Below are 15,280 nucleotides of genomic sequence, written 5' to 3'. Positions count from 1 at the left end.
CAGATTTCCCCGTCCTTGCCATATGTCAGCCCTTCAGTGTTGCTTCCTCTCTCCTCCCTACTTCAGCCAAAGCTTGGCTAAAGCAGCCTGCTGTACATGCAAGATCACACAGTCACCACACATGCACATGCTGTGAAAACAGACCCACAGGTAATCTGATTCAGATCAATCACCATAGCAACCCAATCTTTTAGTCCCTAGATTTCAGCCTGTCGGGTATATTTATAGAGCAGCTGCAGCGCTCCACCCCCTCTGCTCCACCACCAAAGCTCCCAGCACTGCCCACACTACCAACAAGCTTCACCCAGACACAGGGACTGCCTGGAGTCAGCACTGAAACAGAGCCCTCCTGGCACCTGCAGGCCCCAGGCCAGATGACAGCACAGTATCTGCAACATGCTAAATGCCTCCCAGCCCGTGAGCTTTCCATATCCACGAGTACTACAAATCAGGAGGCATTCTTGCCCACGCCAAGCTGAGTACCAGCCACAGCTGACAAAATCCGCTTACCCAGTACCCACAGGATGCTTCCACAGACACGCAGTGCAGGCACAAAAAGAACGTGCAGAGTGTGCTAACACAAACACACAATCCTAACTGGAACTTGCAGGCAGCGGCAAAGGCAAAGGAGAGGTTCCAGCAGCACCTGCCCCACCGAGCCACAGCTGCACCCACCAGTAAGCCTGCTGTACACCCACCTGAAAGCCATGAAGAAAAATCAAGACCAGGGCTTGAATGGGCAACAAGAGATAAGCATGTGAGGAAGAACAGTATGAAAATACTGTTATCCATTTTATTCCATTACACTCTTGGGGAAAATTATCAACAGTAAACTAATGCAGGAAAAGCACACCCTTTTATAGTACTCTACTTCCTAATAGGAAGGAGATGACAGATTTTAGCCTCAGCCATAGGACATTTCACACACTTCAATTTAGGTTAAAGACCTTATTCTCCTCCCCTCCTTTACTGTGTGAAACATCTCTCTCATGATCCTTCCCAGGCAGGATCATTGTGCAGGGCACCACTCACTATAGAATCATAGAACAAATTCTGGCATAAAAACCCTCTCCCAATCTGGCCAGTTCTCCTGCTCTACACTGTTTGAATTTAAATTCATCTCTTATTCAAAAATAATCTCTGGAGATTTGTATGAGAGAACAGTAACACAAGGCCAACTCTTTTAAGTCTGTCTTTTTTTGCCCCTCCTTGTGAAACATCACCATCACAAAATAGAAGAGCCTTCTCATTTTCTCTACCTCATCAGCTTTTCACTGATCCTCAAACCTGCACTTGAACATTTTGCAAGGAGTGGGGGTAGGAGGAAGGGCAAACCAAAGCCCACACAATGCCCCCAAGCCCAATTAGCCTCACACCACCTGCAACCACTACAGCATTAAATTTTTTTCCAAACCAGACTGCTTTTGGTATGAGCTTTGAGCTGAGAAACGCTGGTGCTGCTTCTGAGTGCAGACCCCAGCACCCACAAGATGCTTCCATTCCCAGCCCTCTGCTGGGAATTTGAGCAGTAGGCCACAGTTCCCATAATGCAGGCACCAGAAGATTTTTTTCCAAAAACCAAATAGTGTAAATGCACAGCCATAAAAAAATTAACAAGAAAACAACAAAGCATGTGACATTTGAGAGAACTGCTGGATGCAGCTGCAACTGTTAAATTATTCAGTGCTTTCCCTCACCATGGTGCCTCCCCCAGCCACAGTGAGCAGCTCTGGGCCAGGAGACATCACTCATGGCATCACCACCACCAGATACAAGCACATTCAACTCTTTCCTGGAAATCAGTCACACAGACAAATGGGATCCCAACAATAAATTACAGCCATTTGTAAGACAGAGGAGGGGGAATGCTCACAACCAGTGTGGAAACACTGAAACATTGTTCAGGATAATGTGAACCAGAAAATAAAGTACTTTAAATAATCCAGTCATTTGGCTGTTGTTAGCACCTCAGAACTCAGAGCCCCACATCTGTTTTGCCTGGTGTATTAGAAGCACTCAGTCTGTCTCCCCACGTGTGCCACTTGCTTGTTATTCCTTCCCTCTACACACCTTCCCCTTCTCTTCATCAACACTGTGGGAGATCAGAAATTCCTACTCTCAAACTGATCCTACTATTAATTTTGGTGATAAATCATAGTACCAGCTGGTCAAAACTGAAAGGAAATAAAAGAGACAAGCCCATTTTCTCTCTACAAGAGCTCTGGGGTGTGAGAAGCATGCATTTGGCAGACTCGCCCACACACAAACATTGGGGGAAGCAAGCTCAGAGTGAAGAAGGGACAGGAACTGCCTCAAGCGACTGCTGGAGCCAGCAAATGACAGAGCAAGGACTCTCAAGAGGAGCTTCTAGACACTGGCAGTGACAGTCACCACGGCAAAGGAAGGAGGGAAAACACCACCCTGCTGGGTATGTCTTAAGACTACTAACAAGAGAGACCGGAGAAAGCAGGTGGCCTGGAGGACAGAAGCAGCGTGCCCAGCTTGTGGCTCCAGCAGAGCAGTTTAACTGCTTATCAAGAGGAAACAGACACGGCAGCAGAGTGGCTCAGCATTTGTGGCTGCAGCAAATTTTGGTGGGTACTGGTTTTGGTTCTTAATTATCTGTATCACAAAAAGCACTCCTCTCTTCCTGCTAGCTGATGACATGGAAACAGACAGAGACACAACTCCTCATCTCCTGTCACCAGGGCCTTTCCAGAGCAAGGACAAGATACCCAGGCAAGAAGAGTTCCAGGGAAGCTGGTGTCAAAGGTATAGGCAAGAACGTGATCAAAAGTTTTACACTGACATTGGGAAATTCAGTTAGAATATAATGGGAAGCAGGATACAACCAGGGCACTGATCTTGCAGATGTGACAACGTAACAGGATATGAAATAAAAGGCTGCTCTGCTCAAAAGATAACACGCAGTTCCTGGAGGTCATCAGATAACAAATCTGACAGTAACGTATCTTTCTCCCTTGTACAAAAAAGCAAACGTTAATTCCCTGATTGTCACAACTGTTTAGAGATTAGTTACAAACAAAACAAAAAGGTGATATCTGACAAACATTACTGGATACATCAAATGCAACATGATGACCAGCTCTGTTTTGAGGAATGCTGTTGGTTTGAAATAATGAATGCTGTAGTAGAAACAGAAAACCATAAAACCTTGTTCCTTGCTGCTACACTGATGCATTATTTCTCACAGCAACCCAGAAGCACAAATCTCTCATTTAACTGCAGAGTCTGGGATCACAGCATGAGAACTGCCTCAGCTTAGGTAATTTAGGCATATGCAAGCAGCATTTCTTATTTCTAAATCCCTGCAAGGGTCCTGCTAGTAGCAGTGATCTAAAGTGAACACAACCTCTCATAATTTAGTGGTTTCTGGGCACCAACAGGCACAACCTCCGCATCTGCGAGTTCCCCAGTGTAAAGATACTTCAGAGCTCCTGGCACTACATGGGTCAGTTCTCCAGTTTGCTTGGTTTGGGGTTTCAGCTGGTTATTCTAGTTCCAAGACAGAAATCAGGAGCATGTTTGTCAATAATCAACAGTAATTTCCATGTTGTTTTGACAGGTTTAAGGAGATCCAGTGACAGAGAATCTAGCTGCTCTAGAATTATTTTCCAGCTCAAGCAACAGAGCAAAGACCAGCTGAGTTATACAGGTTCAGGCACAGAGAGTGAGCAGTAGGTCAATGGAAGTTTTTCATAGCTCTCAAGGTAGAGAAGGAAAAGCAGCAAAGCATTTTGTCCTCAAAAGAAATATCACAATTATTCCACAGATTAACAGATTATCCCACTAAAATACATTCCTTTCTAATTGATGCCTCATGATGCTCACTTTTATTTCACTTTGTTTCTTATTAGGTCACTGACAATGCTTTCACTTTATGAAAATTCATATCTTGAGATAGATGAAAGCTCTTTAAACTGAGGATATGATATTAATCTTGCATATCAAGCTCTTTCATTCTTTTTTACTAAATCCTTTCCTCATTGCTGCAAATCCCTAATCAGAAGCTGTATCTGTACTTTCTACCAGTACACTGAATAACTACATCAACTGCCTGGAAATTTAATTCAGTATGGCTTAAATGCAGGTACAACAGGGCCAAAGGACATTGCAGGAATTCAACTGGGTTGTAACATATGCATTGCCTGCCTCCAATTCCTTCCTAATGGAAAGTAAGTGGATCATTCACCTCTGTACTAAGTTTTAACATAAAAGTATCAATTACCATCTTGTGAGTATAATGGTAAATCCAATTAAAAATGACAGTGTGAAATGACAGGGAAGACACAGTATTTTACACCATTTGTTATCCCCTCTCACATTCTAAATCTCTACCAGTTTTTCCCCCCCAAAAAGAAAGCCATTCTTTTAACAAATGTATCTGGAAAGGAGTATCAGAGAAAACCTACTAGCTGGAATGCTGGAAATTAAACATTTTGAAGAAATTTGGTCTCTTAGAATTTAGCAGGACTTGTGACTTTCTAATTTAATACTCAAAGTTTTCATAAATGTTTGGTTTTTCAACAGGCTCACCACAGAAGATATTAAATAGACAAGACTGAACATTTTGACAGAGGTATGCCTAGTATATCCTGTCTATACAGAACCTGAGTATTTGATATGGCTTGAGAGGGGAAAAGCTATAAATTATGACCCTCTATACCCCTGAGCCCAAGGCAGATAAAATCAAAGCCAACACTAATTTAATTCAGGAAGATAACATGAATAAGTGTTCTAGTAAGGCCTGAAATGCACTGATGCTTCTACCACTTCTACTGAGCCATCAGCCCTGATGCTCTAAAACCTAAAAAGCTACTTTGGCTAGGTGGGCAAGGATTACTTGTTAAAAATCGTCAAAACCTTTACTCCTCTGACCCCCAAATCCTTCTAAAACAGACAGAAGTTGGACTCAATACTCTCAGGCACATGGTGTGGCTCTTGGGGATGGTCCTGTGAAGGGCCAGGAGCTGGATTCAATGATCCCTGTGGGTCCCTTCCAGCTCAGCACATTCTGTGATTCTGTGATTTATTACATACACACCTTGTCTGCTTTCAAAAGTTACAGAAAGGTACCGTGGTTAAAGAAGATGTTTGCCCTCTAGTTTTTCCATTAAAACTTTAAACTAGAAGCTTTTTTTTTTTTTTTTTTTGCCAGTTTCCACACAGCCTTTGGTTCACCACGTTTCACAAGTTTGGCATATAACACACATCCTAGAACTGTGTCTTGGCCATGTTATGCACAACACTCTTTCAGTGAGGATACTGTCTTCCTTTTTTGCCCATCCAGAATTAGAATTGTTTCAGAATTAGAATTTTTTTTAAAGGCAGTAACATGGAAGACAACACAGTAGGACTCTGAAGCTTACAGCCTGAAACCTGTTAATTTGGTAAGAATACAGGAGTCCCGACTTGTGATACAACTGCAGCACCACTGGACAGGTAGGTACAACATCTTTTAGTGAGGACAAGGCTGTAGTACTCTCCTAACAAAAGCATTCTAGAGACTTGCTGATGATTTTGCATTTTGTTAAACACAGTAAGTTACTTAACAAGTGTGCATTTAATTACAGCATCTATTGTGTTCAAAAGCTGTGCATTTTCTAACAATACAACAGTAAGACAAAAATAGTATTTTATACATGGAATGATCTATCAGTTCAGTGTTACATAACATGCTGTGAAGGGATGGCCAGATTAGATCCTGTAAAAACTGCATTTTAGCTACGTTGGATGTGAAGTGCTCTCTCAGATGTGTCAGGATTGCAGCTTTTCATTAGTGCTGAACACAGCAAGTGCTTCTTGTGCCCAATCCAAAATAGTTGCCTAGGTTCAAGCAGTATAAAGTCCAAAAATAGAGACACTTCCCAAATAACCTCTATTTGGATGACATTGGTTTGATTATGTGACCCTCAGGACACACTATAATAAATCTTCCCTCCGCTTGCTTGTGTCTACAAGTAGCATCCTTTTTGCAGATAAGCAATGGTGCAAGGAGCACAGCAAGGACACTTGAGAGCACATCAACAGAAATGCTGACCCAGAGTCGCACTGGACGTAGAGAAAATGGCTGGCTTGTCTAGGGAGTGCACAACATATTGCCAGATGACACTTCTACCCCATCTCCATGGGACTGCAAAATTGTGATGCATATGAGTTCATATTTTGCATATGACTGAAAACAGTGTGGTATATGGAGGAGTTCAGGGGGAAAGGGAGAGAAGAAAGACGGGAAACAAATCAGTTTCCTTCAAAGCTTATCATTTCTCGAAACACTTCTTTATTGTGACTCCACACAAACAGTGACATAGACCAAGCTTTCTTCCTCTCCTCCACCTGACCATAAAAGCAAGCAACACAACAAGGTGGTGACACCCATTTCTGAGGGGAAAATGCTCTTGGTTTATAGTCGACTTCATAAGAAATTGCCCAGTATAAGGTGGATTTCCTATTCTATTGTCTTGCGGAGTAACAGGATCTGCTGTTTTCAAACCAAGGAGTAAAAGCACCTTCCAGTCACATTACCGCGGCAACCCCTTCACATGGCTGCACGCCTCACCTTTTCCAAGGGATTCTGTCCGCCCTGAGCCGCACTTCTCCCTTCCCTCACTATCCTGCCCGCTTACACCCGGCAGGGAGCGAGGAAAAGCCTCCGAGTGGCCCGGGACCGAGGGCGCCGGCCCTGCGCCCACACACCCGCCGGCGGCAGAGCCCCCTCCCCGGCCGGCCACGCCGCTGTTCCCAAAGCCGCCCGGTCCCGCCTGGAAACCCGCAAGCGACCCCGCAGGGGCTGCTGCCGCTGCCGCGCGGGGACGGCTCCGACAGCGGCCGGCTGAGCCCCGCGGCCACAGCGGGACATCGCGGCCCCGCCCGCCACCGGCGCCCCGGGACGATGGAGCCGAACCTGGCCGGCCCCGCTCCCGGCAGCGGCGGGACACAATCTCTGTCCGCCGCCGGCCGTGACCTTGCGGAAGGGCTCGCCGCCCCCGAGCATCACCACGGCGACCGGCCGGGCGGCTGCGGCAGCGCTCGAGGAGGGCGGGGGGCCCCGCCGCCAGCTGTCCGCGTACGGGTAACCGCAGGCAGCGCTGCCGGCCGCGCTCCGCGCTCCCCAGCCCGACCCACATGTAGGGTCGGTGGGGCAGGCTCCGCTTGTGACATGTGCACGCATCCGGCCGCCTGCGGCACCGGGCACCGGGCCCGCCCGGCCGGGCCGCCCCGCTCACCTGCGCCGCCGCCGCCGCCGCTCTGCGCCGCCCGCCCAGTTCCGCATCGAGCGCCGGCGGCGGCGCGCGCCACCGCCGGAGCAGGGGCAGCGGGGGCGGGCGGAGCGAACCACCCGCAGCCGGGGCGGGGGGAGCCGCCCCGCCAGCCGCCCACAGGGGGCGCTGCAGCCGCGGAGGAGCAGGCGGCATGGAGGCGGGATTGGAGGTGGGACTGGAGGCGGGACTGCAGGCGAGATTGGAGGTGGGACTGGAGGCGGGACTGCAGGCGAGATTGGAGGTGGGACTGGAGGCGGGACTGCAGGCGAGATTGGAGGTGGGACTGGAGGCGGGATTGCAGGCGGGGTGTCAGGGAGCGTGGAGTGAAGCAGCTTGCCTGAGCAGGAAGCGTCGAGAGAACGGGGAACATTTCAGTCACTTGAAGCGTAGAATTGGTGCTTTCAGACCTCGTCCTGGCAAGCAGCAGCTGAAGCTTCGCAGCAAAGCCCGGCTCCACACGGACAACAACACGCTACCTTGCAGCAAGGAGACACAGTGCCGTGTACTTTCACCCTCTGTATTGATCTACACACTTGCTGATTTGCTAATAGCTTCATAAGATTACAAGATAATTTGGTTATTAAAAGCTTGAGATACAGGTTTTTTAACTCCTTCCAAGCTCCTAAAAACCAGTATGCATCTCAAACAAATCCATTTATTAACAAAACCAAAACTACCAAAATAAACCCAAAATGCAACCAAAAGCACCACAAGTAGCCCACAATTTTTATACACACGGAATTCAAAAGGGAGAAACACTGTTTGATATTTGTCATCTATACTTTGCCCACTGTAGAGGAACTGGGTTTTCAGAAATACCTTTCCTCCCCACCCATTGATCTGAATGCATTGTGAGCAGATACAGCTGTTGAATAAGGGTGCCGCCAACCAGAAACACCTCCCACAGGATTGTAATTCAAGCACTCCAATATTTCTCCAGCAGCCAAATCAGCAAAATTAATTTGAAACAGGTCAGGTATAGAGACTTAGAGCAGCAGGATTGAATCTCAGGCCTAGATAGCATCTTGTAAACATAAAAGTACAAAGGGTCACCAGTCTCATAGATGGTTCTTCCCCCACACCTGCTTACTTGAGCTACATCAGCTAACCTGGGAAGCTTCTAAAAGAAAAAAAAAAAGCTTCTGTACTGATTTGCACTTTCAAAAAAAAATGAGAATGTGAAGATGTAAACAAGGAGATTGTATTTGACTACATGATAATGAAAAATGTGCTGATTTGGGCTGGAAGAGTTCATTTTCTTCACAGTGACTGGTATAGGGCTGTGTTTTGGATTTGTGCTGAGCACAGGGTTGATAACACAGAGATGTTTTTGTTATTGTTGAGCAGAGCTCACACAGAGCCAAGGCCTTTTCTGCTTTCCATGCTGCCATGGTGGTGAGGAAGCTGGGGGTACATGGGAGGTTGGGAGGAGACACAGCCAGGACAGACGACCCCAAGTGACCAAAGGGATATTCCAGACCATATGGCTAAGTATATAAAGGGGGGCAGAAGGAGGAAGAGTGGGATGTTTGGAGTGATGGTGTTTGTTTTCCCAAGTAACAATTACACATGATCAGGCCCCACTCTCCTGGAGATGGCTGAATGCCTGCTTGTCCACAGTGAATTAGTGAATTGTCCACAGGAAACGGTGAATGAAGTCCTTGCTTTGCTTGTGTGTGTGGCTTTTGCTCTCCCTATTAAACTGTCTTTATCTCCACCCACAAATTTTCTGGCGTTTACCCTTCTGATTCTCTCCCCAGTCCTGCTGCTGTGGAGTGAGTGAGTGATTGTGTGGAGTTTCGTGGCTGTCTGGGTTAAACCACTACACAGAGGCAAGGAAAATCACTGTTTTCACCACTGCCATCCACAGCAATGTTACAGGTTGTACCTTGAGAATCCCTCGAATTCCCATGCAGTTTTTCCCTTCAAATTAAGGAGATGCAGCCCAAAGAATATAAAGCTGGAAGTTAAGCTGCAGCTCTTTTGTTGATAGCAGGACCCAGCCACCCTCTACTCCACCCAGCACTGATGAGGTCTTGAGCTGTGCTTTTTACTCCCCCTCTCATATCCAGCTCCAGTCTCCTATAAGCCTACTGTTATTCCTTCTTCCTCTGGTTCAGTAGATTCCAATTTGAATTTGATACTCCAGAGTAACGCAGAGGCTTCAGCAGAACAGCCTCTGGTGTGGAACCTTGCTGAACTGACCATTGCTTTCCTTTCCCTTTGGGGCAGGCGATCATCAAGCACTTCAGAAGCAGCTAATGCTGGACAGCTCTCTGCATTCCCCGGTCCTGCCACTCCCTTTGAGGTAATGCACATGTTCAACTCTTCCTGGTGTTTTGCCTGTGGATACATGAGAAATGAACAGCATACCAGAGGTCAGGTAAGGCCCTACTGAAATCCACGTGAGAGCTGGGGCACACTGGACTCCTCTTTCAGTTTTGGTGAGCCACAAAATGCAGGGAATGGAGTAGAGCACACGCAATAAAAGGGTTACATTCTGAATGCAGCTGTACAAATCGAGGTGAGGTGTGTATGCATAATGCATGGTCTTTGTGATACACACTTAATCTACTTCACCTATTTGCCAGCTCTGGCACACAGCAAGACACATACTGAGCTACAAATCTCATACGAAAGGCCAAAAGAAACTGCCTGGGGTTGCACTGCTATTTCTTTCTTGCCACTTCTTGCTTCTTCCCCAACACATATACTCATAATTTCTTCTCAGCTTTGAGCTTGTTACAGCAAGAACTTATTCCACCCTCCTCCAGTCTCATGACAGCACATCACAGAATGTCAAAATCCTGTATTAGGCTTTATTCTTTTATATAAACATTAACATTTCTCAAACAGATTAGTTAAAAATACAGATTTAAACAAGAATTTTTGCAATTGCAATGAGTTATAAAAAACAACAGATTATTTTACAGATTGTTACAAGTGCTTTACAAAGGTGCAGAGTGAAGGCCAGTGGCAGGGGACCAACCTCAAGTGCAAAATGGACACAATACCCTCACCACGGGCATAGCGCTCAGATACACAGCCAAAAAAAAAACAACAAACGAACCAAAAAACAGACAGACAAAAAAACCCCGAGCCATGTGAACCTATGCTCTTGGGATGCTCACTGGGCAAGCAAACATAGACCCTATGACAGAGAAGACTCATGAGACCAAGCTACCAGGATATTTAAGGTTACATCTCTGAGATCAGCCATAAGATGTTTTTTCTTGGAAAAAAAGGAACACTTTTTATAGCAATATGTTTCTCTTCCGTCAGACAAAATATTGCTGTAAATCCTAGAATACTTATGGATGTGGATACTTAAAACTTGGGCCATAAATCCAGTGTGGATCTCGCAATACCCAAAGTGAAGAAAGGATACAAGACCAAGTGTCCTTCTGAAGGATTTGGCACTCCTCATACAGGAGTGCCCCCATATCCCGTGACCTGAAACTTTGAGCAAGTACCTTGGAAAGACTTTGGCAAAAGGAAGACGATGCAAGTGGATCTGATTACACACAATATTCCTGCAGCCTGTGATCTGAGAGTTGTACAGCCCACAGCTTATGCAATGCCCACATATTTCACTTAATGCAGTGTGCCCTCTGCCCTCTCTCCTTGGTCGATACATCTTCACACCCACCTTGGAACACATAACACATGCTCCAGATTCTTGGAAGTTTTTGAGATCCTTCCACCACACCCACCTTACTTAGGTACCAGGCCTACCCTATCTTTCTTCTATTCCACCCCTAAAGATAAAATCTATGCCCTGATTTGTTTTGAACTAAAGTTGTCCAGCTGCTAGCAAATCAAAGGTAAATTGAGCTGAGAACCACCATGAGATAAAACCGTGATGCATTACATTAAAAAAATCCACTACTTTATGCCTGACATCTTTTTGATACACAATGTTCCCTACCCAGAGGACCTCCTTGTTAGACAAAGGGTACTACACATTACAGGAATCCTTTTTCCAAAGGAGGGCCAGAATAAAGGGCAGCTCTAGAGATGTAGTCTCATAATAAAGAAATAAAAGCTACTTCTCTTGGAATCATTGTAAAGGGCAGCACATTCAAGATATTTTATTTATAGGAAACCCAGTGAAATCCCTAGAACATCCACACTGACTTCCCTGAGCTCCTCAGATCCAGGTACACTGGGGACCCTGCAGAAGCCTTTTGAGCTGGGTTACTCTCAACAGAGAGCTTTTGGCAAGTTCCTGCAAATTCATTTTCATAATCAGCAAGAAGAGGATCAATGGGGCAAACCCTCAGTATATGCTTAGAGAAGAGAAAGACTCTGAAGAAAAAGGAGTTGAGGGGCAGGGGGAAAGGTCTTCATTTCTACCGTTTTCAAATATTTCACGTTATTCCTTTGGGGTATGGGCACTACATCGAAATCAATCCCTCCATCTGATCTAGCCCAGCTGCCTCCTGCATAGTCTCATGACAACACTGAAACCCCAGGCTCATCACTCCTTGCATGCCCAGCCCAGGGTTCAGTGCTTTGGAGAGGGGAGGCTGGCTTCTCGTTAGCAAAGGCTGGGAGATGGCATTATGTCAGCATGTCAGCGCCCTGGGAGCATGCAGTCACTCATGCACATCCCAGATTTCTGAGAGCAGGGGTGGGAGTTTCTTATCCTGCAGCCGAAGGGCAAACACCTGTTCAGAGTGGACACTGCTCAGTGTCCGAAGACTGACCAGCTTCATTAACATCCGTGGAAACATCAAACGGTCCTGCAGGGCCAAACAGACAGCTGTTAGTAAATTCACCTAAAACTTTGTTTAAAAAAAAATTACCATAACTGATTACATTACACAATCCTTATTTCCTCTAGACCCAGCATTCTCCAGGAGGATGCAATATGAAAGAACACAAATAGTACATCATGTCCCAAAACTCTAGACTTTCCATGCTGGCTAAACTATGGAACGTGATACAGGACAACAGATTGTGACAGCTCACAAACCCTGCATTTACAGCTGCTATCAAAGAGCCCAGAAGGGCCAAGCCTGACAGTACAGGCAGCAAGAGACCTGTTAGAGACAATACTGCAGGAACTCTGCCTGCATAAATAAAAAAAATCTGCTTGCATCATCCCTGGAGATATTCTGGTCAGGCACTTACATTTGGTCTGTTGATGCAAATGTAAGAATGAAGTGCTTCCACATAGGTGTGCTGCAGCCTCTCCACCAGGGACTGGTCCTGCACATTCGGTCGGTCTGCCAAAAAGCAGGGTTGAAGTAAGCAGATTAGATGTAAGCAGATTGCCACGGGCAGCTTCACTGGATTTAACATCTCTAACCCCACCTCCTCCTATCGTGTCTTCCCAAAACTTCATCTCACATTCACCCAGGGAGAATGGGAGATATATCCATGACACTGTGGCAGCTGCCTGTAACTTCTCTTTCTCAGTGATGTCCGCTGCACATGGGGAGTCCAATCCGACTCCTATAGAGGAGGGGGAGGTTAGAGAGACCAAACACATTTACACAGTGCTGGTTGGTCTCATGTTCCTGTCCCCAAAAAAAATGCAAAGCCGCTTATTCAAGAGCAAATGGGAAAGTCTCTCCAGTAGTTGAGCCAGTTAGAAAACAAGAACAAAGAAAAACAGTCATTAATCAGGTCATGAGACAGAAGAGTAGAGGTGGCTTTTTGGCACAGCCCTATCCTGGCCCGGGGCATACTGCCTCTTGTCCAAAGTATGTTTGCTTGCCCACTAGATGTCACTCATGCTGTGGGACCTGCATCACACCAGAGAGGTGGCAAGGACATTAAGGGGGCAGTAAAATACCGATTTCTAAATGAGGAAGATAAATACTGGCTGGTTTTTCTGCACACTTTACCAATAGTGAGGAATTCAATTTCCTCTGGAAATGGCCCTAGAAAATTCAGAATATAATGAATCATAGGCTCCCTTTATCACTAGACTCTATACATGTTCTATTACTCCTTTTCTGCTTGTAACATCCCTTCACTTTATTTCCTTTGCCCTCTGACTCGCTGCTGCAGCTCTTCAGATGTTCCTGGCTTTTTACCTGCAGAGAAAATGTTGATGGCAATTAAAAGTGCATATTCAGCATCATTAAGCTGTAGCTCATTCATTCCCTTTGAGAACTCAAAGATGGGGTTAATGAACTCAAACTGCAGACCTGCAACAAACAGAAGAGAACAAGGTGAAGCAGTAACAATTGTCTCCCCTCTCTCCCCCTCCCTTTCACAGAAAAGGCTGCCAGAAATCCACTGCTATACACCAGAGAGGGGGGAGGAGAGACAGGCAGGGAAAAACCCTTACATTATTCTCTAATGAATCCTCCCTTCGCATCCACTACTGGTGAGCACCAACAACAGTGGCTGAGAAGTCAGGTTCTAACTGTAAAATGACATTATTTCTGGGTTTTCCTAAAGCCTTAAATGCCCCACAGCACATTACTGGGCAACAGCTAAAGGAACACTACATGAACTATCAGACAAGTCCATCAAAACATGAGAAGGTCACAAGCACAATATTTATACTGTCCACTCTCACAGCATCACCTCCTTCACACCAGTAGCCTTCATGATTTCAAAAGAAGTTTGAATTCCACACTTCAGGTTAATCTAAAGTATGTATGAGCTGAAAATATGTGGTGCCAAGAACTCTGAACTATGCCATTTCCTTCAGCTCAAAGAACTGGGCAACCTGAGGCAGAGTCTGACCTAGGCTTCCAATCACCTCATTTAATAAATGCAGTCAGATAAAAATGCACTGGTATTTATTGCTATAACAGAGACCATTGTCCAATCAGGTCTCTGTGCTATGTAATCATACTGAAAACTTCAGGCCTTTCCTCCAAAATAGCATCTAAATTTCTAATTTCTTGCATTACAAATGCATCAGAGAAGGAAGAACAAACTGGATGGAATCTTTCTGGATTCCTGCTTTTTGCCTTTCTAATAACCTGAAGAAAAGGCTACCAGGAAAAGTGTCATAAAGAAAAGTTGTATATACAGGCCATCTTAAGTATAAATGGTTAAATAGCTAGTCAAGGAATAAAATAAAAAAAATCAGCTGAAGCACAGCTAAAGTCATGTTTTTAGAAATGCTGAAGATGCAGTAACAAGAATTGTGTATCTGAAATTACAAACACTCATAGTTCCTGGAAAAATACACTTCAGGGATCACAACACCACAGGCCACTATATATTAGGATGATAAAGTGTCTAAAGCAGTCTCTGGGGATCCTCGGTGCACAGTACAGACTTGTATCAACTGAAATGTAATCACAGTAATGTATTCACTCCAGGCGTCCATCCGGATTAGCAGGTGATATGCTTGCTTGTGGTTTGGATTGGTATGATCTGATACAGCTCCACCACCATGTCACATCTCTACAAGCAAGGAATATTCTACCAACTGCTAGTCCCAGGTGGACACTTGCAGCAATATTTTCATGCTTTAAGAGTCCAGATTTTCCCAAGCAAATTGACACCTAGAAAAAGACATGAAATGAGCTGGTACCATACGTTAAAAGCAAAAAAAAAAAAAAAAAAAAAAGTTTGTAGGGCTATTGGTTTGGTCCTGTTCTAAACCTCTCACCATAAACTACTTCCAGCTGCCCACATTAAAAAGGAAAATATGTAAGAACACAAGACACTGGGGATGAAGAAACATCTGTCTAATGCACCACCTGCTTTGGCGAAGTCATCCCGATTATAGCTCAGGTCCTTAAGAAAGGTGATACTCTCAATCTCTGGATTGTAGCGCCGAGATGTCTCCAACAACATCACCTGAAGACAGGAGTAAGATATACTCAATTTGAAAGCAGGAAGAAATGTTACAACATCAGTACTTTGCTGACTGTTGAAGCATCTTTGGAAAAAAAAAAAAACACCAAACGAAACCATTCCAGTTTCTCTCAGAGTGCTTAAAAATTCCAAAATAAAGCCTTCTGCTGTCCTTTGTGGTGCCTTGCTTCTGGGAAATCCCTGCTTACCACTACCAAGGC

The 15,280-nt window shown here is 45.3% G+C and overlaps 2 protein-coding genes across 5 annotated transcripts in view; both read right to left on the bottom strand.

Moving 5' to 3' along the window:
* The window catches only part of MADD (MAP kinase activating death domain), a 68,840-nt gene extending 61,604 nt beyond the window's left edge, over positions 1-7,236 (bottom strand). Inside the window, exon 1 of the mRNA XM_053944395.1 lies at positions 6,926-7,236. The gene's annotated coding sequence lies outside the window, so the exon portion shown is untranslated. The remainder of the gene's footprint in view (positions 1-6,925) is intronic.
* A 2,846-nt stretch (positions 7,237-10,082) lies between these two features.
* Positions 10,083-15,280, bottom strand: part of NR1H3 (nuclear receptor subfamily 1 group H member 3) — a 29,616-nt gene continuing 24,418 nt past the window's right edge. For all 4 annotated transcript variants that reach the window (XM_053944565.1, XM_053944564.1, XM_053944567.1 and 1 more), the window contains exons 6-9: positions 14,963-15,062; positions 13,331-13,444; positions 12,420-12,514; positions 10,083-12,028 (exon numbers count right to left, since the gene is read on the bottom strand). In XM_053944565.1, the coding sequence (XP_053800540.1) occupies positions 11,882-12,028; positions 12,420-12,514; positions 13,331-13,444; positions 14,963-15,062 (456 nt within the window). In that variant the 3' untranslated portion in view covers positions 10,083-11,881. The remainder of the gene's footprint in view (positions 12,029-12,419; positions 12,515-13,330; positions 13,445-14,962; positions 15,063-15,280) is intronic.

Source organism: Vidua chalybeata, chromosome 6, assembly GCF_026979565.1.
Source record: "Vidua chalybeata isolate OUT-0048 chromosome 6, bVidCha1 merged haplotype, whole genome shotgun sequence".
In the NCBI taxonomy this organism is placed as follows: domain Eukaryota; kingdom Metazoa; phylum Chordata; class Aves; order Passeriformes; family Viduidae; genus Vidua; species Vidua chalybeata.
The sequence above is the reverse complement of the archived record's forward strand: the minus strand, read 5'-3'. Positions and strand labels throughout refer to the sequence as shown.